Source organism: Notechis scutatus, chromosome Z (genome assembly GCF_049901735.1).
Source record: "Notechis scutatus isolate UNSWTSFEM ecotype Mainland chromosome Z, rNotScu1.2, whole genome shotgun sequence".
Taxonomy (NCBI): Eukaryota; Metazoa; Chordata; class Lepidosauria; order Squamata; family Elapidae; genus Notechis; species Notechis scutatus.
In genome coordinates, this window is record NC_142025.1 from 51,947,418 (window position 1) to 51,974,814 (window position 27,397).

At 36.9% G+C, this 27,397-nt stretch overlaps 2 protein-coding genes across 4 annotated transcripts in view; one reads left to right on the top strand and one right to left on the bottom strand.

The window, feature by feature from the left end:
- The window catches only part of LOC113425904 (A-kinase anchor protein 9), a 75,377-nt gene extending 68,656 nt beyond the window's left edge, over window positions 1–6,721 (top strand). For all 3 annotated transcript variants that reach the window (XM_087946045.1, XM_026688196.2, XM_087946046.1), the window contains 6 exons: window positions 586–786; window positions 1,542–1,774; window positions 2,089–2,174; window positions 4,226–4,349; window positions 5,531–5,670; window positions 6,188–6,721. In XM_087946045.1, coding sequence (XP_087802171.1) covers window positions 586–786; window positions 1,542–1,774; window positions 2,089–2,174; window positions 4,226–4,349; window positions 5,531–5,670; window positions 6,188–6,231 — 828 coding nt within the window. In that variant the 3' untranslated portion in view covers window positions 6,232–6,721. The remainder of the gene's footprint in view (window positions 1–585; window positions 787–1,541; window positions 1,775–2,088; window positions 2,175–4,225; window positions 4,350–5,530; window positions 5,671–6,187) is intronic.
- A 412-nt stretch (window positions 6,722–7,133) lies between these two features.
- Window positions 7,134–24,618, bottom strand: CYP51A1 (cytochrome P450 family 51 subfamily A member 1). Its single transcript, XM_026688203.2, has 10 exons — window positions 24,441–24,618; window positions 20,267–20,365; window positions 17,317–17,493; window positions 16,535–16,661; window positions 14,974–15,148; window positions 12,486–12,605; window positions 11,341–11,536; window positions 10,553–10,648; window positions 9,929–10,097; window positions 7,134–7,920 (listed from the first exon to the last, which is right to left on the bottom strand). The coding sequence occupies exons 1-10, from the start codon at window positions 24,597–24,599 to the stop codon at window positions 7,724–7,726; spliced, it is 1,515 nt and encodes a 504-aa protein (XP_026543988.1). The 5' UTR covers window positions 24,600–24,618; the 3' UTR covers window positions 7,134–7,723.
- Between the last annotated feature and the right edge of the window lie 2,779 nt (window positions 24,619–27,397).

A 27,397-nucleotide genomic window follows, 5' to 3' on the forward strand; every position in this document is an offset into this window, starting at 1 on the left:
TTCAAAGGATTTCCTTTCAATTTCTGCAGTATAAAAATTGTCAGCTTTCTCTTTAATATTTGTATTTTAGATGCATATAAAAAGTAACTTACTTTTAACTGGATATATAATTCAGTACTTAGATGCAGACTCCATAGTGAGGAAACAGTGGTTGCTACTGAAGAACGTTCACTTTTGCCTGAAATTGCATGTACTTGGACTAATTTTCACAGATAATCATTTTACAGTAATAGATAATCAATCTGCAAAAGCAATGGGTAGGAAAACATATCCTTTTACTAGGCTTGCATCCACACACAATATATAAGAGGCAAATATGTTTAAGTTGTAGAATTCAGCATTAAGGTTTTTCCACAGGTCTTTAAGGATAATAATTACTAGCACCTATTTGCATATTTATTCAACCAGTGATGAGTGAGGCCAGAAAGAATCACCAAGATCTTTCTATAAATGCTTTCTTGACTATTGTACACAGCTTGGCTTTGTACATTACATTTGTTATTTTCTCTTAGTAACAAGGAATAGGTTATAGTTACTATTAATTAGTTTTGATGCTTCTTTATGTTCCTTTTGAAATTTCGCAAGACTTTTAGACAGTCACTACATAATGGAAGAAATGTTGATGCATTGATTGCTTCTGAAAAAGAAATCTGGCATAAAGAAAAATTAAGTCTTCAACAGTCCCTGAAGCAGGCAGAAGCCGAACTGGCCAAACTGAAAGCAGAATTAAGAAATGAGGCTTTCTTGAGAGAACTGGGATCAGATTCTGAAAATGCAGCTTTAAAGGTAAAAGTTTTTCTCAACTACTTATTGGACCATTTTTTCTGTCATTAGACATTGCACTGTTTTGCTTTTTATGGCCATTTGAAATCCAAGCCTGAAATGTGGCACCATTATTTGTCTCAATTTAGCTGCAAAACTTTCCATGTCTTTTTCTTTTGACTAAAGAAGGGCGACAACCCCATAACCACATACAGGTGCCAATATTTCCTATAGAACCTCACAAATTTGATAGCAAAATGCTTGAGCTTTGATGCCATCTGTTTTTTTTTTTAAATATGGGAAACATTCTTATTTTCATTCCTTCTGAAATCTAGTATAAAATGGTCTAAATGTTCCTTATCTTGTTGTGATATGACTGTATCACTAAAAAGTGCTGTGTAGCCCACTGTCAACAGAGAGACCTGAATAAAATCCCTTGTCCAAATATATGCCTCAACTAAATTGAAAGAAAAATCAACTTGCCATATCTAGCTGATTTCCAGAAGAAAGTATTTGCCCACTTATATTGAAAACTCATGCGTCCATGCTGTATTACTAAAGCTAGCAACTCAGAAGAATAGTAATCTAATAACAAAAATTATCTTCAGTCTCAGTTTGTTTTATTAGATGATAAAATGGACTAAATGCCATAAAATAAAAACTTCATTAGTCTTTATTCACAAGGCTGAAAGTTTCTATTCCCCTAGAAACTGAAAAACATGATTGCATATATCACTTCACAATGTGTAATTTCTCAATGTATTTAATTTCTATTCTAGAGAGTTTATGGAAGATACCTAAGAGCAGAGAGTTTTCGGAAGGCTCTCATCTATCAGAAGAAATATTTGCTGCTCTTACTGGGTGGGTTTCAAGAGTGTGAAGAAGCCACTTTAACTCTTATTGCAAGAATGGGTGGGCAGCCTTCCTACACTCGACTGGAGGTCATTACACACCATTCAAAAAGTTTTACCCGATTTCGTTCAGCTGCTAGAGTGTTAATTGCAATTTCAAGGTAAGACATAAAAGATACAATTCTTTATTTCATAAAAATATGATATATCAAGCTGGTTATATATATAAAGTGGTAAAATGGTGGAAACAAGGTAGTTAATTAAACGCTAAGCCTTCTATCTAGAAAGCTATTCTCCAAAGTACATAGAGAATATTTAGAAAGCAAGTAAGGAGATAGTAAATTAAGAAATTGATTATATCTAGCAAGAATTTCTCATATATGGACATGAAATATGTTACTTGTTTGGATTGATTCAATTTTTCATATCAGTTGTCCTAAATATTACAACTCATTTCCCTTTATTATAAATGCAGAATGAAGTTCCTAGTTCGAAGGTGGAAACGAGTTACTGGTTATCATTTAATTGGGGTCAACAGAGATAGTTATAGCCAGAACACAGGTAAATATTTCAATTGAACTCAGACTTACAGTATATAAAAAAATATGTGCCTATCGTCTACCTTTCTTTCTTCCTTTTCCAGAAATTTTGTCATGCAGTGAAAGGCATGTGTGCAATATATGGAATACAATACTATAAACTTTTTTTTAAAGTTACTGGTCTTTATCTGTTAAGTCTCATCACATAGCATTATTATTTACTATAGTACCAACTTTATTGAAATCAACTTTTTGAAAGAAGACAATACTTTCATTTTGAAACAAGCATTTTTTATCTCTTCTCTGAAGAGAGATTAAAAAAAAACCTAGGAATAATTAGGCTTGGAGATAAAATAGAGGGTCAGGATCAGTTGACTTTCATTCCAGAGTCCAGGAAATAGAATAACAGTTTTAAATTATAAAAAGTCAGATTCAGATTTAGTGTTAAAAAAAGAAAGCATAGCAGTAAGAGAAGTAGTGGCAATTCTCCAGAGAGGTGATATGGCAGCCAATCATCTGGGATTTTATAAATTAGATTATTGTAGTGAACCTGGTTTTTGATTTTGATATCTTAAATAACATCTCAATTATTATAAGTTCTAATATAAATTGAGCTTTGGTCAATTTATTAATTGCTGTGTACAGAAAAACAGAAATAAATCTCTGCAACAATTTTTTTTGAAAAACTTCGGTGAAATTACTTGAAAATGACAAGGTGAGGCAGTGAATATGTGCTAATCATTCTACTAGTTTTTACAAAGCAGATCTAGAACTGAACTTTTGCCACAGATATTATATATTATGTATTTCACATGTGTTTTATAGAAAGGAGTGCCTACAGCTAATTACCAATTATGAAGGCGAAAGAAGGCATATTCTTCCTTCCTGCTTAAATAATATAGATACTTAAAAATGAATATTACTCCTCTTAAAAATTTTGTGGAAATATCGTTCCACGTGTATCTTAATCTAGCACAATCTAATAGATGCTTCCTAAGAATTATTAGAAAATTAACAGAAATACATAAATATCTAAACAATTAACATTTGGTTGTGGGCATTCCATTTCAGTGAACAGCTAATACAGGTTATCCCGTTTTGTTTAGTGACTGTTTGAAGTTACAATGGCACTGAAAAAAGCGACATGACTATTTTTCACACTTATAACCATTGCAGCATCTCCGGGGTCACATGATCCAAATTCATGGCAACTGACTCATATTTATGATGGTTGCAGCGTCCCAGGTCATGATATCATCTTTTGCAACCTTACATAACTAAAGTCAGTAGGGAAGCCAGCTCACTTACCCACTGTGACTAAGTTAATAACTGCAGTGATTCATTAACAACTGTGCCAAGAAAGTGTAAAAATGAGGCAAAATTTGCTTAACAACTGTCTCACTTAGCAACAGAAATTTTGGTCTCCATTGTTGTCATAAATCAAGGACATAAATTAAATATAAGAACATGGTATATGCTGTAAGATTCAATTTTCAGATTTCTTTTGAACAAGAAGAGTAAAATATCACCACATATTGCTTGTTTTATATGCTGTTACCCAGAAGTATTTTCACCAAGAAATAGCAACCATTTAAAACTTTAGGTTTTACTTAATTTTAATTGAATTTTGTAGTATTTATTGTTCGATATTGTATGATTGTAAAAATGATTGATACCTATTGCTACTTGATTTAGAAGTTATCTATGTTTATTCTTTCCAAAATGGTAAGGAAATTTCATAACACATATTTCACTAACAGTAGTAATCATTGGACATGTGACTTAATAAAATCTTGTACTCTCATTATTCTTGTATCTATGCCAAAAGCTTTTTTTTTTTAATAAAAGAGAATTTATCAGAACATTTATAGGCTCTTAAAGAAAAGCCTAGATATTGCACTTCAATTCTGCTTTCAGTTGTTGGTTATTAAAAAAATACACATTTTACTGGTGTCCTTATAATTTTCATGGTCACATTATACATGAAGGCACTATAATTTATGACCCCATCTGCCAAATATTAAAGAAAGCTGCCTGAGTTCTAAAATAAGCCTATTTTTGTTCTTTGTACAGGTAACGAGTTACGGTCTGATTCATTTTCTGGTAGTCTGGAACTCTGTGGAGAACATAGAGCTGCTTCTTATAGATCCAGATCGGAACTGGAATCTCTCAGATCTCCTTTTTCTTATCAGCATAGGTAAACGTTGATATATGGCCATTGCCTGCATTTCAAAGACTGGGTTGCTAGACCATATACACACTTTCTCAATATAAAATGCTGTTGACAAAACAATTATTGTTTGATGACGATGATTGTTTTATTAACTCTCCAGATGCATATGCTTGATGATTCTGGAAATTGGATGCTAGAAATATTTTGATGTGACTCTTTGCAACTCAGCATACTATTCAAGGGGAGTTTTTATCGGTTTGCAAAGTAATTTTGCAACCTAGAAAGTATATCTTTTTTCCCAGGTATATTATGAAACTGTTGTGTTCATTACGTATCATATACATCTCAGGCCTGTGCTAGATTGGACCAGATATTCTACTGTTCCACTAGTTGATTTATAGTAGAATTCTTGTAAGCTAGACAGTTCTCCAACTTTATCTTAGTTTGCATTACTAAAAGTACTTTCTGAAGATTGGGAAATTCTTCAGAGGGATAAATAACTCAGCAGAAGGAACTGCAATCAAGAACTAAATCAGCACAACTCTTTTGTGTATGTAGGGAAACACTTTCATAAGATGTATTAGTTATTTGGAATATTTTTAAATATTGCAAACTTTTGGAAATAATACTGTCTTGACAAAATATGTTTAGTGAATAGTACTAAGCTATGAGAACGCTATTTTCTAAGCTGTGTTAGTGTATTTTAGGGATGCAGTGGCACAGTGGTTAAAGACTCTGAGCTGGAGACCTGACAGCCCAGGCTCAAGACTAGAGATCCTCACAATGGGATAAACTCCATTATTTGCCCTAGCTCTTGCCCATTTAGCAGCTTGAAAGCATGCAAATGCAACTAGATTAATAGGTACCAAATGCAGTGGAAAGGTAACAACTTTCTATGTGCAATTGAAATAATTGTTGACTACTTTTCAATGTAACCTGCCTCCATTTCCTTTGTTGAATCTTTAATTGCAAAGCTTTTTTAAAGATGCATATCAATGATGCCAAGTAAAGATTTGTTTAAAGGTTAGCGGACAGGAAAGATATCTGGTAAATTTAAATTGATAGATTGTGTTTCTTCAGTATACAATATATTTACTTTCCTAATATCTAGAAAATTGGGTTATTTTTCCATATTTATAAACTGCCAGATATTTTGCATCAGTCTGTTTCATTAACATTTTTTGTATTTCTCTTTTATATCTAAGGTATCAGGGCATCCATACTGATTTCAGCCCAGTTTCCCTTGCATGTTCTCAGCTGCAGAATTATGATCCTGATAGAGCTTTAACAGATTATATTAATCGCCTGGAGTCCCTACAAAGACGACTTGGCAATGTACAGCCAGGTAGATATCACTATTCTTTTAGTTGCTATTTCTTCATCTTGTACTCACACTAAGTTCTACCACAGTACATGTAGTCCTCAACTGAAGAGTTCATTTAGTGACTGTTCGAAGTTACAATGGCCCTGAAGAAAGTGACATGACAGTTTTTCATATTTACAACCATTGCAGTATCCCCATGGCTACGTGATGAAAATTTGGATTATATTTATGACAATTGCAGTGTCCCAAGGTCCTTTGAACACCTTTTTAAGACCTTCTGGCAAGCAAAGTCAATGGGAAGGCAGATTCACTTAACAACTGTTACTAATTTAACTGTTGTGATTCTCTTAACAACTGTGGCAAGAAAGGTCATAGAATAGGGCAAACTTTACTTAACTACTGTCTTACTTAGCAAAAGAAATGTTGGACTAAATTGTGGTCATAAGTTGAGGACTACTTGTATTGCTGCTTTCAGTACTTAACTATGTTGATTGTATAAGGTCTTAAGATTCTGAATATTTGTCTTTCTGCTCCACAGCATCTGCTTCACAAACTCAGCTGCATTCTGCTCTCCGAAGATAATCTTTAAAATATTTTTGCCACCAATAGTAACATCAAATGAAATGCCTTCTGCAAATTATCTTGCTACTGTGCTTTTGTACAATGTCGTGGGACCAATATGAACACAGTTCAACAATTGTATGCAGCTCACCTTGCTGGCACCAAACGAAGATTAGAAGTTATGTATATAGGCATTTTTGTGGTTATTTGAGCCTGGTTATTAAATCTCATGTATATTTGTGGAATGCTAATTTAAACACTTAAATTATTTAAAGTGTGTATTTATCAAATGGGTGAGGGAGTGAAACTTGAGATTACTGAATGCATAGGAGCACAACTTTTTTCCTCAATAAGGTCTAAGTGAAGGACTTTTCACAATTTTATTCTATTTGCTACTGGCATCGCAGAGAGAAATATCACTTCTAGAGACCTATTTTTGTACAGGTAGAACTTTTGGATTTTCTGGTTATTTTATCAAAGTGCTGAAATAAAGATGATTTCATCATTTTAATATGTATCTGAAACTATTTTAAAATGGGTTTTTGTGTTCTGATTTTTTTAATGAAAATGTTTTAAAAGCTTGAATATAATTATTAGTATTCACATCTACATTTATCAGCCCTTCACAGCAAAAACTCAACTTCAGAGTAGGTTTCTTGGGGTTATAAATACAATTGACCCAGATAACAGAAGCTTGTTGCCCCGAAGACGATAGCATTTAAATGGATAAAGAACTCTGTTGTGTCTATTATCTGGGTCGTGTGTGTGTGTGTGTGTGTGATCACATATTTCCATTTCTATTCTAATAATACAGAATATATATTCCATTAGAATATTAAAAAGGGGACCAATCAGATTGAAATACTAAAAATCCATCTGTTTATGATACATGACAATATATGACAAGTGTTATACAGTACTGGTCAGTTTTCATTCTCTTTAATTAAAAACATTACTGAAGGTCTAATAGTTAAATGACAAAATTTCTCCAAATGTACATTCTATATCCCTAGTTACATAACAATGATTAAACATTTCAAGTTTATGCAGAACTACTAACATCTCACTAACAAATTAGTATTCCTAATCACCTTTTAAAAAACTATTCAAATTTTATTTTACAAGAAATAATGTCACTTCTGGTAAGCATGTTAATAGCAGTCCTCCAGGAAGCAATCTTATTAGACATACAGAAATTCACTATGCCAATATCTACAAAGTTATAGCAACCTGAAATTGATTTTATATTTCTAAAAATTCATTGGTAGTACTATGGTTTTTCCCCACGTTTAAATTATGGCATCATGTTTCTTTTGAACCAGTCTCTTTTCACCCATGTTATCTTTGAGCTTTCCAAATTAAGTTTAGTAAGAGCTTTCACTTAAAAAGAAAAATGAGCTCAAACACATTTAAGTTACTGAAACATGAAATAAAAAATCTAACACAGAATTTCAAATTTTCTTTACAAATTACTGGCAACTATCAACTTCTTTAGCTGTGCTAGAAAGCTTCTCTACAACGTATGTGTCTCATTTGGTGATCTCCTTTTATATCTAATTAATGGGTTAACAGGTGTGTGGATCATAGTTGTATAATTTATGGCAGGAAAATATCCATTGACTAAATCAAATTCATATAAACGCAGAAGTGTTGACCAAATTGTCTTAATCTGAATATATGCAAAGTTCTCTCCAATGCAGCGATGACGACCTAGAAAGAAAAAAAAATATTGTTTCCATTTCATTTAGTCTACTTTAAAAACAACATAGAGTTTTAATTACTTATACATAAAATATAAACAGAAAATTATTCACAGCCCATTATACATTCCCATGAATGATCTTTGAAGATGGTGCTTATGCCTCATTCATGGATGGAGAGACAGGTGCATCAGCATACATTTGTCTTCTATACAGTTAGTCCTTGAACCCAAAAATTTCTGTTGCTAAGCAAGACCTTTGAATTTTGACCCATTTTACCAGCTTTCTTGCCACAGTTGTTAAGTGGCAAAAGATGATCACATGATCCTGGGATACTGCAATCATCATAAATATGAGTCAGTTGCCAAGATCTGAATTTTGACCACAGGGATGCCGCAGTGATCAAAAGTGTGAAAAATATGTCTTTTTTTCAGTACTGTTGTATCGAAGAAAAGAGCCCCTCTTTTCCTAACCAGTTACTACTTTCTCATATTGCATCCCCATCTAATATTGTTCTTCCTTCCCAGGATAGCCTTCTCCAGGTGCTTTGGGAGGGGGGCATTGTTATTGGAGAGAATATGCAGAATCAATTTTATAAATAGGACAGCTTACCCTATAGGCATCTAATTCAATTTAATCTCACTCTGCAATTTTGGGAAGTAGCTTTAGGCCAGTGGAGTGTGAATAAATATGTGTCCATGTTATGTGTGTGCAACAAAACACTGGCTTATTGGGAATGAGGGAAATCTCCAGGATTGACTCTGGTTGTTAAGAGTGCATAGCCAGGTGAGACCAGGAAATGCGCCTCTCCCTTGCCTGGCCTGAGAAGGTAGCGATGGCGGGGAGGGGGGTGCAGAAGCAGCCAGGGCCGATTCTCCAGCGCTTCACTCTTGCTGGATCTTCTTCCGGCCCTTGTTAATGCTGGGCATTACCTCGGTTGCTTAGGGAAATGCGCAACCTGCTCTCTGCCCCGAGGCACTGGCCTGACCCAGCCGCAACCTACGCCAGCCTCACTAATTCAAGAGCTGGTGGGATGGGAATGGGATCTGGGAAGATGGGATGACGGAAAGGGGAACGGGCCCGCAGTGGTCAGCCATGGTTTTAAGAGGCAGCTGTCCTGCCAAAAGTCGCACGCTCAACTCGGGGGTCAGGCTCAGAGAAAGCCAGAGCACTCTCACCAAAGAGCTCTCCTTGGGGATTTTCACTACTCCTTTTATTTCTTCTTTTTGGAAATTTGGCCTGGCTGAGGAACGGTTGCCAGGGGCAGAGGCTTCTCTTCGGGCAACCCTCCTGAGAGAGGGCGGGAGGGGGGAGACGAGGGGAGAGAGACATAGTGAGACACACACAGAGGGGAAGGGAGGGAGAGATAAGAGATACAGAGGGAGAGGGGAGGGGAAAGATAGGGAGGGGGCAGATAGAAATACAGAGACAGAGACACGGAGAGAGATACAGAGAGGGGGAAGATAGGGAGGGGAGAGATACAAAGAAGGGGGAGAGGGGGGAAGAGAGATATAGAGGGGAGGGAAACGGGTTTTGTGGCTGGGTAGGCGTGGCTGGGGGGTCATGTGACTGGGTGGGAGTAAGTGACATCGAGTTGGCCACACCCACCCAGGTTTCGTGGCCCCGAGTGTTTTTTTTTCTGTGGGAAATGGGTCCAAATGGCTCTTTGAGTATTTAATGTTTCAGACCCCTGAACTAAGCCAATTATTGGAAGTATTTACATCATTGATTTCAACAGGACCCAATTTAAAAGCACTGTTTGAATTTGCAAATAAATTTAAATACTTGACACATTAGCATTAATACTTTGGGCATGGTAACTTTTTCACCCTAATAATGTTCAATGAATGTCCTGCCCAACAGCTCGTTTATGAGTAGTTCAAATCATGGGTTGTTTTGCTGCTTTTTTGGTTCATGGGGGGAAATAATACTATCTAATTCTAAACAGCTCTGTAAGCAACCATTCACTGCAATAAAATTGGAAATTGGACATATAGGGATGTAGTAAGTAAACATACCAGCACCAAATGGTACAAATGCAAACTTTTTTTCAGCTGCAGGATTATCTTGAAGGTAGCGGTCTGGCTTGAACTTTAAATTTTCTATCCAACAATCTTTAAGTGTGTGATTAATAGTAGGAGATACACAAATTTGATGACCAGGTGGAATTGTATAACCAGTGATAGTCTAAAGACAAAAGAGAATATAAAGGTAAAGTTTATTGATGCCTAAATTACTAAGGATACATTAGGAGTTGGAATTCAGACACACCAACTATCAATAGACACACAGAGTTAAGCTATATTTATACACAATTACAAAGAGACATTAAAAAAAAAGCTAAGAAGGAAACAAACAAAAAACCAGAACACATCCTCTCCAGTACCACACTCAGATAAGCAGGAATTAAGAACAGATAAACTATCAAACAGAAAAACAACAGCCTAATCAAGGAATTAAAGCACACCATCCACAAATACTGGAAAGGAAACTACTTTATAAAAACCCCAAACTTTTGTATTGATAAAGTTACCTAGTTGGGTATTGCAACATCTGCAAGCAAGGTTTATCTTTTTTATACTACCTTAGGTGTTTATTCTTATTTACATTGATATATATTCCATATAAACCACATTTCTTACCTGGGGAGTTTTAGCCATCCTCATCATAGTCATTATAGGTGGTCTAAGTCTTAATGTTTCTTTCAAGCAACGATCCAATACATTCAAATCCTTGAGCTAAAAAAAAGTGTATTTACAATTTCTTATATTCAGAATGTTTTTAAAATGTATATAATTATAAGCTATAATTTTATGTATATGTAGTTGTGATAGCAAATAACTTCAATGAACCAAATAGCTTTGTTAAAGGTTTGAAGGTAATAACTACTTATGACTTAAAATTGCATTCAGAAGAATTTACTCCCAGCAAAGAAATAGAAATAAGTTGTTAGTATAGATAGTAATATACAAAACTAGATAAACATACTCTGTACATAATATTCACTGCAAAATCTAGACCCAAGAAAAGAAAGGAAGGAAGGAGAAAGGAAAGAGAAAGGACGGGAGAAAGGAGAAAGGGAAGGAAGGAAGGAAGGAAGGAAGGAAGGAAGGAAGGAAGGAAGGAAGGAAGGAAGGAAGGAAGGAAGGAAGGAAGGAAGGAAGGAAGGAAGGAAGGAAGGAGAAAAAAAAGAGCAAGCATTGGACACCCAGTTTCAGGCTAAGAAATGATCAGCTGCAGACTGATCAGACTTTCAGAAACTGTCATACAGGAGTTTTTTGTTTAATACATTTTCTCTTAATATCCATATGCAAAAAACCTTGCAGGTTTAGAATACTATTTTATCTCACTAATGCAAATTTTCTCTGATTCCACATCTACATTTAAAAGCTATATTGGTAAATTGAAAAAGAGTTACAGGCCTACAAACCTGATCATAGGTCAATGAAGGTAAATTTTCTCCACACACATTTTTTTGTTCCTCATAACACTGTTCCTGTATTGATTTTTCTCTAGCCAAAAAAAAGCCAAGCCAAGTGCTAGTGGTTGAAGATGTATGCTGGCCTGCTAAGAGCAATCCAATAAGCATTCCAGCAATTTCATCATCTGTTAGAGATCGTCCGTCTCTGAATTTCAAAATATAAATAATATACCAGAATGAGGAGAATCCTCAATTTTTTGTCAATTTTCTTGACAAAACTTCACAATATTTTACAACATTTCAGCATAGGTATCAGTATTATTAAAAGTATTTAAGTCTTGCCATTTCTATACTGAATTCAACTTAAAGAGCTTACAAATTTAAAATACTGAAGATTATTGGATTAATCAGAATAATAAGACGCAACAGTCTTCTTTCTAAATGTCTTAACAAGTTTTTCTAGACATTGATTTATGTAAATAATGTTTTAAAATAAAACTTCTAAATACTATTATGTCTGTACAGAAAATATTTTCAAAACTTTTCAGCCTGGATCAAAGTTTTCATTTTATAGTAGTTTGGCTCCTGGCAACAAGTAGCTTCTGAATTTATAAGATGAATACTTAATGGCAGGGATGGGCAATGTGTGGTTCTCTAGATGTTAAATTCAACCTCCATCAGACTTAGACAATATGCTAGTGATGAGAGATGATAGCAGTGTAGGTTTTAAATCTGGATTATTATATATTGTCTGCACTTGATGGGACAGGTGGTCAGTTTAATAGCGACTAATTCTAATTTAACCATGAGACTAAATCTAATTTAACCATGGTTTCTTGAATAAAACACTGTACACTACGCTAAGTCCCCCACACTTCTTATGGTATCTGTGATCCCCCACCACATAATAGCTTTCTCACTGAAAATAACATGTATTGAAGATTATTAATTTGTCTGTTTTCAATTCAATGCTATTTTCTTCTTCTACACAAGCTACATTTCGAAACTGTTCTTGCTTTTTATAGATTAACGTTCTGAATTTTATCCTGATTTCTGATCCACTACACAAGTTTTCACACAGTTCTGTTTTTATTCCTATTAGGATTATGGTTCAGGCATTACAACAATCCAGGCATTGCAACAATTTCACATACTTGTAAGTAACATCCAGTAGTGTTTGCAGCATGTCATCTTCTCTCATAGAAGACTGTCTTCTTTTCTGAATTACTTCATAGAAAATAGATTTTAGTTTCCGGTGGGCTCTATCTCTGCATCTGAAATTAAAAACAAGTTGCAAAAATGAAAGACTTGGATTTTTCAGATATTTTTGAATGTTTTAATTGCCCGTAAGTTCTTTTTTTAGCCCTAGACAAAAGATATGTCAAATTTTTAAAAGGACTATTGTAATCTATTGCCAAAACCTGGCAATTACTTTACCGAAAGCAATCCATCGTCCAGACTGCAATTCCCAACTTGGTTCAGAATTGTTTTTCTTTTGCATTTCTTTTGCATTTGATCCAGTACACTTCATTTGGTGTTTGAAATTATTGCTTGCACTCTGTTAACTTGTAATAAAGATACTCAGGCCAAATAAAACCTATCAGTTTTTTGAGAATCAACCCCCTGCCTAGACAGGAAACCCTACACCACTTCAGACAAATGATTATCCAACATCTTTTTAAAAACTTCCAGTGTTAGAGCATTTACAACTTCTGAGGCAAGTTGTTCCACTGATTAATTGTTCTAACTATCAGGCAATTTATCTGTAGTTCTAAGTTGCTTCTCTCCTTGATTAGTTTCCACCCATTGCTTCTTGTCCTGCCCTCAGGTGCTTTGGAGAATAGCTTGACTCTTTCTTTGCGGAAGCCCCTGAAATGTAGAAACACTGCTATCATATACCCCAGTCTTTCTTTTCATTAAACATACCCAATTCTAGCAACCATTCTTCATGTTTTAGCCTCCAGTCCCCTAATCATCTTGGTAGCTCTTCTCTGCACTCTTTCTAGAGTCTCAACATCTTTTTTACATTGTGGCAACTGAATGCAGTATTCCGAGTGTGGCCTTACCAAGGCATTATAGAGTGGTATTAACACTTCACATGATCTTGATTCTATCCCTCTGTTAATGCAGCCTAGAACTGTGTTGGCTTTTTTGGCAGCTGCTGCACACTGCTGGCTCATAATTTAAATGGTTGTCCACTAGGACTGCGAGATCCCTCTCAGTTACTACTATTGAGCAAGGTACCACATATACTGTACTTGTGCATTTGATTTTTCTTACCTAAATGTAGAGCCTTACTTTTTTCACCATTGAATTTCATTTTGTTAGATAGCGCCCAATGTTCAAGTCTGTCAAGATCCTTCTATATCTTAAGCCTATCTTGGCTATTCCTGCCAGCTTGGTGTCGTCTGCAAATTTGATGAGTCCCCCATCTATTCCCCTGTCCAAGTCATTGATGAAGATGTTGAAGAGTACTGGGCCTAAAACAGAGCCTTGGGGTACTTCAATGCATACCTCCATGTAGATGCAGTTCCATTGAGGACTACATGTGATGTGGATGGTCAGCCAGTTATGAATCCATCAGGTGGTGATGCTGTCTAACCCACATTTTTCTACTTTATCTAGTAGTAGGTTATGGTCTACTTTATCAAATGCCTTAATGAAGTCCAAGTAAATTAAATCGACCACATTCCTCTGGTCAACTAATTTTGTCACTTTGTTAAAGAACGCAATAAGATTAGTCTGGCATGATCTGTTTTTAACAAACCCATGTTGGCTTTTAGTTATTACTTTGTTTGCTTCTAGGTATTTGCTGATTCGTTGCTTGATTATCTTTTCCATAATCTTCCCTAGTATTGAGGTCAGGCTGATAGGTCTGTAGTTTCCCGGATTTATTTTTTTCCTTTTTTGGAAGATACTATTAGCTCTCAATCCTGAATGAATTTTGAAGACTTTTTCATTTATACTTTTTACCATATTAATTGAGAATTTTAGATTCCAAAACAAATTTCCAAAATTGATTGGCTTATTCACAAGTAGTATATGCAATCATCCTTTTTTTTTTGCCATGAAGAGTGCCACCTGCACACAAGCCAATTGTGAAACTTAAAACATTTGAAAATTTCAAGGGTTAGCTTATCCACACAATGGGCTTATCTGAGAATATATATGGTATTTCAAAAACAAGCTTCTAGGATTTGACGGGGTAAAACTGACAGCAATTTGCAATTCAACTAGGGAAGATTGGATTCTGTGAAGTTCAATGGGTAGCAATGGGTATAAAGAGAGATAAGAGAACTTGTAACATGCTAATGATTTAAAAATAGTAATATGTGTTAGCCTTACAAGGCAGTCTCATCACAAACCAGTAACCAGGATTACTAGCTCTATTTTATTGCAGCATTAACAGACTGATTGCAAGTCTGAAAATACTCCTCCCATTCCTCACTTTTACTCTTCCAATTTCTAGGGGGGGTCTCCCCTTCTGAGTCATTTTTCTCATCTCTCCTTCTTCGAACTCAAATTTCATTTATCAGACCACTGAGTAAGCTACAGCTGTTCCTCCGGTATTCAAAATCATTCCCACATACCATTCATCATATTTGATTAACATTATTCTTGGCTGATCAAGGTGTTAAATACCTGAAACTGGGCAAAGGAAGCCACCCTGGTAAGAGCCATGCGGCATGAGTAAATCCCCCATCCAAATCAGCATAGAGCTGTGCTACTTTCTCATTGAGAATACTTCTTATTTCCTTCCCGTGTAAACAGTGGCTTGCAGTCAAAATGATTAATTCGGAAAGTGCTTCAAATAAATCTGTAACATTCAACAAGGATTTTTTAAAAGGGTTACTATTTCCAGTGCATTTTAAAATGACAAAAGTTAATAAGACAAACACAAGATCAATCTAATTTTTATGATGATTCCTTGGTAGATATTTTGAGATAGAAAAGTAAAATATGTTCTGGAGCAGGGTAGAAGATGGGGAGAGAAGGGATAAGTTGACTTTTTCTTTTTCCATCCCTCATTGTCAAAGTATACCTCCCAAAAAAAAAAAAAAAAAAAAGCACACCATCACTGAAGCTTGCACTTTAATTCTGGTAAGATCGGAAAAATTAGTTATGTACATGGAAACCTAAAACATCACAGGTAAACTCCTTTAGCCAAACTCTGCATTCTGTCTAATAGGGAATACCTAGGGCCAACCCAAAACCAGCCTGCTTCCACACTCAATCACACAACAGTACAGAAGCTCAACAGCAATCAGAACCAGCCTTTGCATAATCAGACAGCAGATTATGTATGTATGTATGTCAAATGTATATGTGAGTTCCATCTGCTATTCACAGAACTGCCTGTTCTGACCTAGCTTCCCCAAAAAGCACTAAGCAGACTCTTTGTCCTGGCAAAACCCCTTTTATTAAACAAAGGTGAATTTCTTGCATTCACATTCAGCCAAAGGCCTGGCAAACAGTTTTTCAAGGGTGTAATTAGAAGCACAGATCTCATCTAGCTTGGAGAGCTGCTAAGTAAATGTTTTCAAACACAGTATTGACAAGGAAGGATTCGGCAGAGTCTCTGACATGCACACATTCACACTGCTGCAACAAATGAATTGTTTCCTGCAAAAGCCCCCTCCCCTTTTGCTCCTCTTTCTTCCTCCCTATGGGAGGGGCCATTCACCGTCCACCTGTGGCTTTACTGCTACGTAGACCCTTAGTTCATAATTGTTCTTTTCTTTTGGCAGCTCTGTGCAGCTTCAGCTGCTCCCCCACCTCACTGCTGTCCGACTCCAAAGGCAGCTGATAACTGCCAGACTGCCCTGGCCCCATCTCTGCCTCTGACACAGAGCCATCGTTCGAGCCTTCCTCCCCAACCTCCTCACTGTCCGACTCTGCTGCCAGCTCTGCTAACTGCCGGCAGGCCACAACACAGCCATGATCTCAACTGAATTTCATCAAGTTTCTGCAACACAGCTAGTACCAACTCCCACAAATGATGCAGCAAGAAAGCAACTACCAGAATTTCCTGGGGTTTGGAATTGGCATCATTATTACAATTATCACTGAGGTTGTTTTTTTTGGTGGGTTTTTTTTTGGCATGGCATACATTTTCTACATAAGATACTACATCTGCCTTCCTTGGTTTGATAAGATAGTCCTAAATCTTATAGTCCTAAATCTTTTCAAATGGTATACTTACTTCTTTTTCCTTTATCTCCCCAACTTTTAAAGTATTCTATAGTCTCTTTCTCAATTATTGGTATATGATTTTTAAATTGACTTATATTCAGACCAGTTTTTAGCATTTTCTTCTGTTCCAAAAATACCTTAAAAATAAAAAGAATATTAATTTCAAAACAAAATACTTGGCTTATACTAGCCTTCCTCAAACTGTGTCTTCTGGGGTACTAGAATCTAAATTCACAGACTAAATACTATTTACCATTTTTCCAAGATGAACTTTTCTTGATCTACTGCTCTGGCAAATAGCAAACATTGGTCACTGGAAACATGACTAGATAAATTCACTCTACTTTATTGTAAGACTACATTATCAAAATCTCACAAGTTTGAAGATACAAAATTCCTTCCTCTATTTTTTAGCCACCTGATCAATTAAATTTCTTTCTCTGTTAAGCTGCTGTGGGCTCTTCCATCTCTTGTCTGATTTCATCCTAAATTGCATCTCTTTCACTCGTACCCCAAAAAGTCATCCAAACATCCCATTATTTTAACTGAAGGCATAAGCCATGCCGTTGAATAGAAGATGAAAGCTGTATTTTCATCACAAATCCAGCCTTTTTTCTGACTTTTTCCAAATGGACCTCATTGTCAACAATAAATCCTTATAATTAGAGATCTTTAAGAGAAATGCTTTTTTTATAATTAAACCTAATCTGTTATGTCAGTTTTTATATTCTATTTATATGATTCAATACCAAAATCTAACTAAACTAATAATTCATGTAACAATATACATACTGCGTTGGGTACATCATAAGCTACTCCCTTGCCAAAAACAGGAGTAGTTAGCCGTGAATACACTTCTTCTGCATTCAACTCTTCGTTTTTACTATTGAACAAGAGAGCAGCTGCATCACTGCCCAGGAGGTAGGTGAAGGTCTTTCCCACCATAGTGAAGCTAAATACAGGCCCATACTGCAAGAGACAAACTGAGCAGTTAGAAAATTAAAAAAAAAACAGAAACGTATAACAATGGCATTTTTAGCATAATTGCATGTGAGTGACAATATAAATACATAAAACACATGTGACAAAAGAAAATATGATCAAATAGTGATGTTCAACACTATCTCCTCTATTAATTAATCCTTTTCTGCATAAATAATTGGAAGAATTCCCCATGTACTCATTTTATTAAATTATAGTTTACATCAGTGTTTTTCAAACTCATCCATTTTAAGATATGTGACTTCAACTTCCTTGCTGGCTTATTAAAGTTGGTAAGTTTGAAAAATGATCAGGGTAAGTCCAAGAGCAACAAAGGACAATTCAGTCAGAGTTCAGTTCTTTATTTGCTTACCCCAACAGACAGACTCTTGCTAGGCTAAAACCTTACTTGTTTCCCCTCTCTCTTTCTGTAATGTCCTATGTCCTTCCTGCTACCTATCACACCAGTTTCCATGAGCACCATATCCCACAAAAACACTGATTTAGATTCTGTAAGTGTAAAGGAGCTTTCTTCAGTGAGCAGTCCAAAAAGTGACTAAGACGGCTTTCAACTGCAGTGGTTCGCCAGCAGCCTGTGGAGACAGCAGCAGAATTGGACAGTGGGGAAGAACATGGGCAAGTCCGGGAGTCTGGGGAGGACTTGGATGATGGTCCTGTGTCCGATACAGAGATGGGGCCAGGGCCATCTGGAAGTTATGTGCTGACTCCAGAGCCTCCAGAATCTGACAGCAGCGAGGCAGAGGAACAAAGGGAGCCTGTTCCCAGTGTGCGTGTGCGCAGAGCTGCCAGAAGGCAAGAGCAATTAAGACAAAAGGGGCAACTTGGGAGTAAGGCTTGGAGGTGATTGCCTCTCCCTTAAGATATAAAGGAAGTGCAAAGGGACGGAACCTTTGCAGGAAGCAATGTTGTTCACTCGGTTGGTTTGGAACTTGAAAGCTCCATGGTGAATTTTTGCTCCAATTGGTTTTGAAAGACTAATGGATACTTTAGTCGTTGGCAGCACTTTGAGTAAGATAAAGGTGTGCTCTTATCAGACTTCTCCTGAAGAACTTTGGCAGATTTCCATGGGACTATTTATAACTGGTTGAGACTCATTACGGGCTTTGAATGACAAAAATTCACAGCCGTTGAACTAAAATAAAAGGGTTTTGGATTTAACATGTGCTTGTTGGTGTCTCGGGAAGCCTTGGTCAGAACACCTGAAGCTTGCCCAATCTGGAAGCCCATATTGAGCACCTAAGATTTTCCAAACCAGGTGACTTTGGGGCATGTTTCAGGATATTCTACAGCATGTATCAGAGACAGAGAGCCTGTCGACTGGACACCCATTATCTGCAGTGCATGCCAACAGAAGACAACTTGAAGCAGTCACAAAAGAGAATGATATATGTTGGTCATCACAAAGGCTCTTGTCAGTATTGTAAAGGAAGCAACATCTGCTCTGCTGGCAGAGATTTTGTGGACCCCAACATTCTGCCAGTGGCAGCTAGCAGGAGGTTGAAGGTGATACAGATTAACCTCCCTTTGGTTTTTCTCTTGCAGGAGGTCTTCTCAACTGGAGTGGGGGCAGCCTGTCTGCCCTAAAGCCATTTCGGAGCATCTTCAGGGCTGCCACAGCAAGGCCAGTTGGAGCTGTGGGAATGTAGAGATAGCTGTGGGATGTGTAGCTAAAATAACATTCTTTCCCGTGGGAACCAAGGACAATCTCACCAGGTAGTGGAAAGGCATGGACTAAAGCCAGCTGGAGGTGGGACAGTGACCTGATTGGACCATGTGATGGACGTGTGATCTAGGGACAAGAACTTTGGGTTTTGATTTGGGTGGGAAAACTTCAGGCCTTTCAGTCGGGTTTTCACCAGCTGTGCCATTGCTTAGAGTGCTATACTGCAGGCTACTTCTGCTGACTGCTGGTTGCCTGCAATCTGGCAGTTCAAATCCCACCAGGCTCAAGGCTCACTCAGTCTTCCATCCTTCCGAGGTGGGTAAAATGAGGACCCAGATTGTTGGGGAAATATGCTGATTCTGTAAAACTGCTTAGAAAGGCCTGGAAAGCACTATAAAGCAGTATATAAGTCTAAGTGCTATTGCTATACCTTGAGGAAATTCCGGGCCTCAGAGTTTTGATTGCATTGGGTCTGTTCCTTGACAGCTAGACTGGATGGATTCAGAATGTAGGCTGGAGTTTCCCACCCTGAACCTCTCTCTACAATGAGGACCAGTGGCTTGTATGGCAGGCATTCCTCAGTCCAGAAGTTTATTGGCCTAACATTGGAAGACCTTCCTAGGAGTAGCTTCCTTCTGTAACATTGGCTTCAAAGCCACCTGACCTTTGCATTGAGGCAAACTGCTGCCTTCTCACTTCAGCAAAACAAATCATATGTTGCTTCCAGAGCCCACTGTTTTATCACTTTGCTTTGCACTGCCCTAGAAGTAAGTTCTTGTTAGATTTTCCATGCATCTCTAAATGAAATATTGGAACTGCTAACAAGATGACATTTGGAGAAAGAGATGACATGGGAAAAAGATTAGATACAATACTCTGCTTTTATGCTCCATGAGTAATATCAATATTCTTAGATTTATTGGATATGCAATTATGTTTGTCAAATTAAACTATTGTCTTTATTTAGTTATATGGATTCATTAATTCCTCCAGTTATCCAAAACAAATATTGTTGTTTAAATATTTGGAATAACTTATTATTACAGATCTATCACATTAGCAGTGCAAAAGGCTCACCTTTTCATAGGCATCTTCTAAAAACTGGATAGGATTTCTTCCAAAGGCAATTGCATGTCCCAGAAAAGGGATATTTGATGGAATATAAGGTGGATACTTCTACAGATGGAAAAAGAGAGAGAAACTAACCCTATTTTATCAACAGAGAGCAGCATACATCTAACCAGACTGGTTTTAAACAATGAATTTAAAATCTTTATTGCTGAATATGATTAAGATGACATTTTTAACAAACAAAGCTCTGATTGGAGGAGGCTTTAAGCATACAAAAAAATTGCATGGAATTGGCCCAAGAAAATCAGAAGACAATAACTGAAAGAGAAATGAGAATAATGCTAAATAAACAGATGAAGAGTGCTTAAATAATGCTTAAAATAAGTTCATTTTAACAAGTAAGCATTTTACTTTAGGGCACATAACATTTGACCAAGAACCTAAAACTTTTACTGGCCCCTTCACAATTAGTTTTGTGGTTGCTAAGCAGAGATGCTCACAGTAGATGATCACTACGCAACATGGCCCAAAAATGTTCACTTCTGATGCTCCATTATAGGAAAGGAGGACAAAAGGTTTTAATTTTGGACTGGGTAGCAAAATACTCTTTAAGATCTGCACTTTCTATGAAACCTACTATCTTTGAAACTTGAAAGATGACAGAAACTGAAGTTGTACATTGGGAAGAAAGGCTCATCACCTTTGCTAGTGGTCACTGGCCACACTGACAGAGGATGCTGGAAGTTACAATCCCAATATATCTGAAGGGTATCAGATGGGAGCCAGATGATGTGTGGTGGCCAGAACACCACCGTGAACTAAGCTGTCCGTCCATGATTTTGCCTGGGGGAATATTAAGGATTGGTCTCTCTCTCTCACACTACACACAAGCTTCTACAAGGAAAGGCCCCAAGGGATAACTTCTCCTTTTATTTTGGAAACAAAAGGGAGTTTATTTTATTTTTATTTATTTTGTCAAGCGATTATAAGACAACAGGTATAACATAGTTATGAATACATGGATAAATATAAGAAAAATAAAAGAAACGGGAGCCTCCTCGCCGACGGGCGGTAGATCGCAACTCTCTGCGGCTATCGTTCGTGCTCTTTCGTCGGAGAGCCCCAATCATCTTGATTAGGGGCTGAAACTGCCTTGGAGGGGCAGCGGAGTAAGAGGAAGCAACAAGCCTGTTTGTGGGGAGCCGCATCTCCCCCCCTGGGCTTGTTTTTTTTTCCTCCTGAAGACGACTGCAGCAATGGTCTAAAATGGCCATCCCGAAGAGGATGACTCAGCTTGACTAAGATTTGTGCAGGAGGGAAGAAAGAGGTGGATAACATCTGAACCGGGACAACTGGGCAACATAACCAAATAAAAGTACCCCGGGATTAAGGTAACATAGAACTTTTAAGAAAAGAAACGTGAGCGGCGAAATTACAAAGAGACAGAGAAAAAAAGGAAAATATTTTTGTCAGCTAAATGGGGCTTCGAACCGGGAAAGGAAGAAGCTGGAATTAAAGATTTTATGAAATTGGACTAAAATAATTTGGGAATAATCAAGTATAAAATTAAAGCTGGACTTAAGATTGTCAAAGAATAATAATAATAAAGTTTACAAATTGGAGACTGGATTGTGTTGGAATATTGAGGTTGAAAAACCTTAAATAAAAATACAGGGGGGAAAAGTGAAGACTTCGTATAATGGAGAGTGTCACCTTTTGATAAAAATTTAGTTCAAATAAAAAGGAAAACATTTTGTTTTTGAATGAACTGATATGGATATAACATTACAGAAATATTGAAACAAAGTAAGAATTTTGGAAAGTGAAAGCAGAACCAGAATAAAGGAAAAAGCAAGGAAGGAAAGATTGTTTGTGGGACTGATTGATGTTTTTGGTTTAGACCCTGGACTGGAATAGCTGAGAACTTTAAAAAATTGAAAGAAGAAAGAAGGAAAGTAAAAGTGGTTTCTTTTTGTGGACTTTAAGGATCATAAAATATAAGAATGATGATATCTCTCTGGGATTTAAAAATGGAACTTAAAAATATGAGAGAATTACTACAGGAAAGAGGCGAATCACTTTGCTCTGTGCTAGAAAAAATGGAAATGGCGATTGAAGAACAAGAAGAAAGATTCTCAGAGGAGCAGGAATTGACTCAAGGAGAAGACATTTTGAATGGACAATTAACACAAAGAACGTTACAAAGAAGTGGGGAAAGAAGGAAGGTTAAAAAGTTGAATTTCAGGAAAGCAATTAAAAGGGGGAATAATTGTGAAGTTAGGAGACGCAGGAAGATTCAGCAGAAAAGGGGAAGGGAAGATATTAAGGAGATAAATTGGAATGAGAAAAGTTATGGGGAAAAGAGAGGGAGGAGAAGCAGTAAGAAACACGCATGTGAAGGGGAGAAACACAGAACTGGTAAAATGTTGAAAGGAAATTGTTTCTTTACAATTAAAAGAAGGAATACTTGTGAAGTCAGGAAATGCAGAAAGAATGAGAAAAGACATGGGCAAGAGAGGGGGAGGAGAAGCAGTGGGAAACACGCATGTGAAAGAGAGAAACACAGAACTAGTAAAATGTTGAAAAGAAATTGCCTTTTCAGAGATAATGGTTGATGAATTAAGGGGGGGATTCTGCAGGGTGACAAGGGGTAATAAGAATATTTCTGCAATTAAAAATATTTAGAAAATAGGGTAATATAGATACTGATAACTCTTATTAAAGCGGGGGAAATATGCTGTGGAATCCAATTGAGAAGATGTAATGACTAATGGTTTATTGGGAATTAAGATGAGGGAATAAAGGTATATTCTAATCATTAAGGTGGAACACTTAAAATAGTAAAAGGGGAAACTTATACTTGTTCTTTTTTTCTTTTGTGTGGGTGTGTTAAGATCTGTATTAATTTAGAATTTATAAAAAAAAAAGTGTAATGGAAAGGGAATGTGACAGACTAAAGAACCAGCTAAATTAATAAGCTTAATAAGTTTAATATAGATTATTAAAAGCAAGGAGAGACATTGAACTTCATTATTACCATTATTAGGCAAATATATATTGTTTATTTTTATTTTTAAAATAAATATTAAGGATTATACTTGAAATAATTGAAATGAAATTTAAAAATGTTTAGATTGGGATTAATGAAAGAATTTAGAATTAAACCTTATTATTATTTATTAGGCAAATATATATTGTTTATCTTTACGTTTAAAAATAAATATTAAAGGATTATATTTGAAATAATTGAAATGAAACAAAATTGATTGAAATTAATGAAAGAGGCTAGAATTAATGTGTTTGTTTCTCTCCTTACTGAAAATCTGGAATGGAAAAGGTAATAATAGAATTAAGTATGCATATATCAATGTATAATTTCTGTCATATTTGTATGTAAAGATGATGACCCGGAAATATGTTGTCCACTAAAAAGAGATTTTTGTTTTTAATGTGAAAACTGAATAAAGTCTGTTTAAAAAAATAATAAAAAAAAATAAAAGAAACAATAGGACAAGGACGGTAGGCACGTTGGTGCTCTTATGCACGCCCCCTACAGACCTCTTAGGAAAGGGGTGAGGTCAATAGTAGAGAGTCTAAGATTAAAGTTTTTGGGGTTTGGGGAAAAAACCACAGTCAGGTAGAGTATTCCAGACATTGACCACTCTGGTGCTGAAGTCGGATTTCCTGCTATTGTGTGCTCTTGTGTTGTTATGGTTGAAGCTGAAGTATTCATTGACTGGTAGGACATTGCAATGTATTATTTTATATACTATACTTAGATCGGACAGAAGGCGGCATAGTTCTAGTTTTTCTAGGTGTAGAATTTCAAGTCTGGTGGCATAAGGTATTCTGCAATGAGTGGAGGAGTGGGGGACTCTTCTTGTGAAATATTTCTGGACTTTCTCAATTGTGCTAATATAAGATATGTAAGTTCTCATTATCAACCCGTGAAGGGCAAAGAGACTCTGTGTGTACATGTATGACGACCTGCACCTGCTGAGGTGTCGTTTTGGACCCTGAGTCACACCAAAGTACTTACCACCCCGAAGAATTCATATGGAGAATGCAACTCAAAACACACACACACCCGCATGCACCCAACACACCAATTCCGCCCTATCTTCAAAGAAAAAAATGATGTACCACCTAGGCGGACGCCAGCCAGCACCAATTTACTTACCTGGCCGCTGGCAGACTGTCGCTGCTGGCGAGTGCCGAGCTGGAACAAGTAACCCAAGCTCAGGGCAAACGCTGACGCGGCCAAAAGCAGGGATAGCGGGCTGCCGGCTGCCACCCTTTCCACCACAGAGCCTCCCGCTTTGAACCAGCTCGGCTCCATCGCACCTTCAGGTTCACACAAGGGGGGATCCAAAAATACTGGGGTGGAGCCTGACGCGGCTGGGCAGATTCTCTGCCCATCTGACGAAGAGCGCACGGCAGCCAATCGGCGAGCGCGCGAGGACGGGGTGACCACGGGGTGGGGCGAGCGACTGGGGAGGGTTGGAGCAGCGCGAGCACGGGCTGTCGTGAGGCTGGAAAGCGCGGGAGATTTCTGGAGATGGCATTTTTTGTGGTGGTGTTTGTAGATAAGGCTGGCTCCGGACCGGCTGAGGTCTTGGAGGGGATGATGTGATGACCAACCTCTCTTGCTATCCATCTCTCTCTGCCTGTTCTTTTGTTTTGGAAGAGATCCAACGATGTCTGCGATCCTAACATTTCTTCCAAAGCTGCATTAGGTGGACTAACTTTCAAAAATCTAGCTAACAGAGATCTGTTTCGTCCACACGTTGACGTTTAATGTTTTAATTGGTATGTCTTTGCATTTTTGTATTTAGTTGCCAAAAGTGTTCAACGGAGCATTCAATAGTACGGGAATATGCAAATAATGAATAATGTTGTATTACACAGATTTCTGTGCAGATAATATTCAACAGCTCCCTTTTAGAAGTAGATCTGTTTACGGTTGCAATTTTCTTAATTTCCTGAATAACACTAATTTTCTTCACGACCAATATACTATAAACAATAGCAGATTTAATGGCTTTAAGTCAGTGATATGTGTCAAAGGTGATATGTCACATCAGTTTGGGTGGCATGGCAGCATTCAACGAAATCCAACTACACTTGAAATCATACCATTTTATCACAATTTGTGGGTGTGGCTTGGTGGTCACGTGACTGGTGGGCATGGCTTGTATGTAAATATGTAAATATTGAATTTTTTATAAAATAAGAGCAACTTTTACCCCAAATCAGGCAAAGCAGGCAGGCAGATTGAGTTGCTCACAGAATCACAGATTCACTCAGAGATCTATCTTTCTGCAATCTGCTGCCTGAGTCTGTCACATAAAATTTGCTTTCAAGCAAATTCATAAAATTTGCTAGCAAGCAAGCTCACAAAATTAATTCACAACACACCATGTATGCAATATTTTTTTTAATAAAAAAGCAACTTTTATCCAAAATCAGGCAAGGCAGGCAGACAGATTGAGTTGCTCACAGAATCACTGAGAGATCTATCTTTCTGCAATCTGCTATCTGAGTCTGCACTGAAAAATAGAAGCTTCAGTCCTAAGGAAGGTTCAGGTCTGCTTTTAGATTAGCTAGAAAGCAAGAAATCCAACGATTTCCTGCTTTCTAGCTAATCTAAATCTCCCGGCACAGCTGATAGTCGGAAGAGCTGATAGTTGGGGGAAGGAAAAATAGCAGCTTACCAAAAATTAGCCGAAGGCACAATGCAGGCAAGTTGGATGGTGCATGTGCCAGATAAGGATTGAGGGGGAGGAGATGGGCCAGCCAGTGGCGCAATTTGCTGGTATTCTGAACTGCACAGAATCATAACCGGTTCTATAGAACCGGTCCGACCAGGTAGAATCCCATCGCTGCCCTCCATGACTGAGACCAAGTCATGAATGAGGCTTTGATTGCATAATTATGACAGCTTTTGGTTGTTGTTGTTGTTTACTTTCCCTGAAGATGCACCTTTGCACAACTCCAACTACGATCTCCACATACAGTGATATTAGCCAGACTCCTTACATTATAAAATAAATAGTTCGTGATGACTTTTCAGAGCCATATTCTGTCAAAAGTGTAACTGCCACAAGGGAAATATTATGGTAAATTGTATGTTTGCAGAAAAATATTTCTGTGAACTTTTTGTCTCTATTTTTCTGAAATTTCTAGAGCCAAGCAGAAATGCAGTATTGAAATAGAATTCTCTGAACCTAAGGATGACATTAATTCATTAGAAATAGTTTTTCCATGCACTAACCATTTTTTGTCTTGGTGCTCTAAGAAATAGTAAGGCTTTCTGGCTGGTGTGATCTGCTTGTGTTTCATCTTTATGGCACCTTTAGTTTCAAATCATCACATACGTTTTGGAGAAAATGATGTGATTGAAAATAAGCAACCATAATGGTCCAAAAATATGGAATTTAACATAATGCAAAGAACATTGCTTCTATTAAGTCTGGTGTTTGACTAAAAAAATTAACCTATGTTGGTGGAAAGAAAGCAATAATCCAAATCTCAAAGAATGATTAAAGAGATGTGTTCTTTATCAATTTTTGAAATATCTTTATATTTAAAAATAAGAAGATGAAAATATATTACTGTATGGTCTAGATCAGTAGATTTTAATCTCAGTAATTAAGTTGTGTAGACTTCAACCCCCAGATTTCCCCAGGCAATTTTGGGACCTAAAGTCCACACATCTTAAAGTTGCCAAGTTTGGAAAACTAAGAGCTTCTTCCTAAAAGTGATTTTTTATATATATATACTTCTCTATGCTATCTCAAGAACAGTCTAGAATTCTTTATACAAGGATTGTACAGGAGGGAGAGATGTAGAGAGGGGTTAAGCATACAGGGAATAATACTGCTGGTGATTTTAGTTTGGGCATTGAAACATCTGCAAGAAAATAAGCAAGCTCAGAGCATCAAGCACCCTCATTTCAATCCTGAGCTATAAATATTCTCTTCTAATTGATGCCAGAGTAAGGAAAGGCTTACCAATTCAAAATATTAGGAATAACTAATGCTGGTTTGTCAAATCCAAAATAAAGAAGAAATTATACACTACTCTTCAGTCTAGTGGTCATCTGGTAGTCTTACAACATTATGTGCTGATCATAAT

Excerpts from the sequence above, each read along its gene's own strand:
- CYP51A1 (XM_026688203.2), bottom strand. The coding sequence starts at position 24,599 with ATGGAGCCGAGCTGGTTCAAAGCGGGAGGCTCTGTGGTGGAAAGGGTG. Across the intron at positions 16,662-17,316 it reads CTTATGATGTACCCAACGCA|GTATTTTTGGAACAGAAGAA; the intron begins GTATGTATATTG and ends TTTATTTTTAAG. Across the intron at positions 7,921-9,928 it reads ATTTGTACCATTTGGTGCTG|GTCGTCATCGCTGCATTGGA; the intron begins GTATGTTTACTT and ends TTTTCTTTCTAG.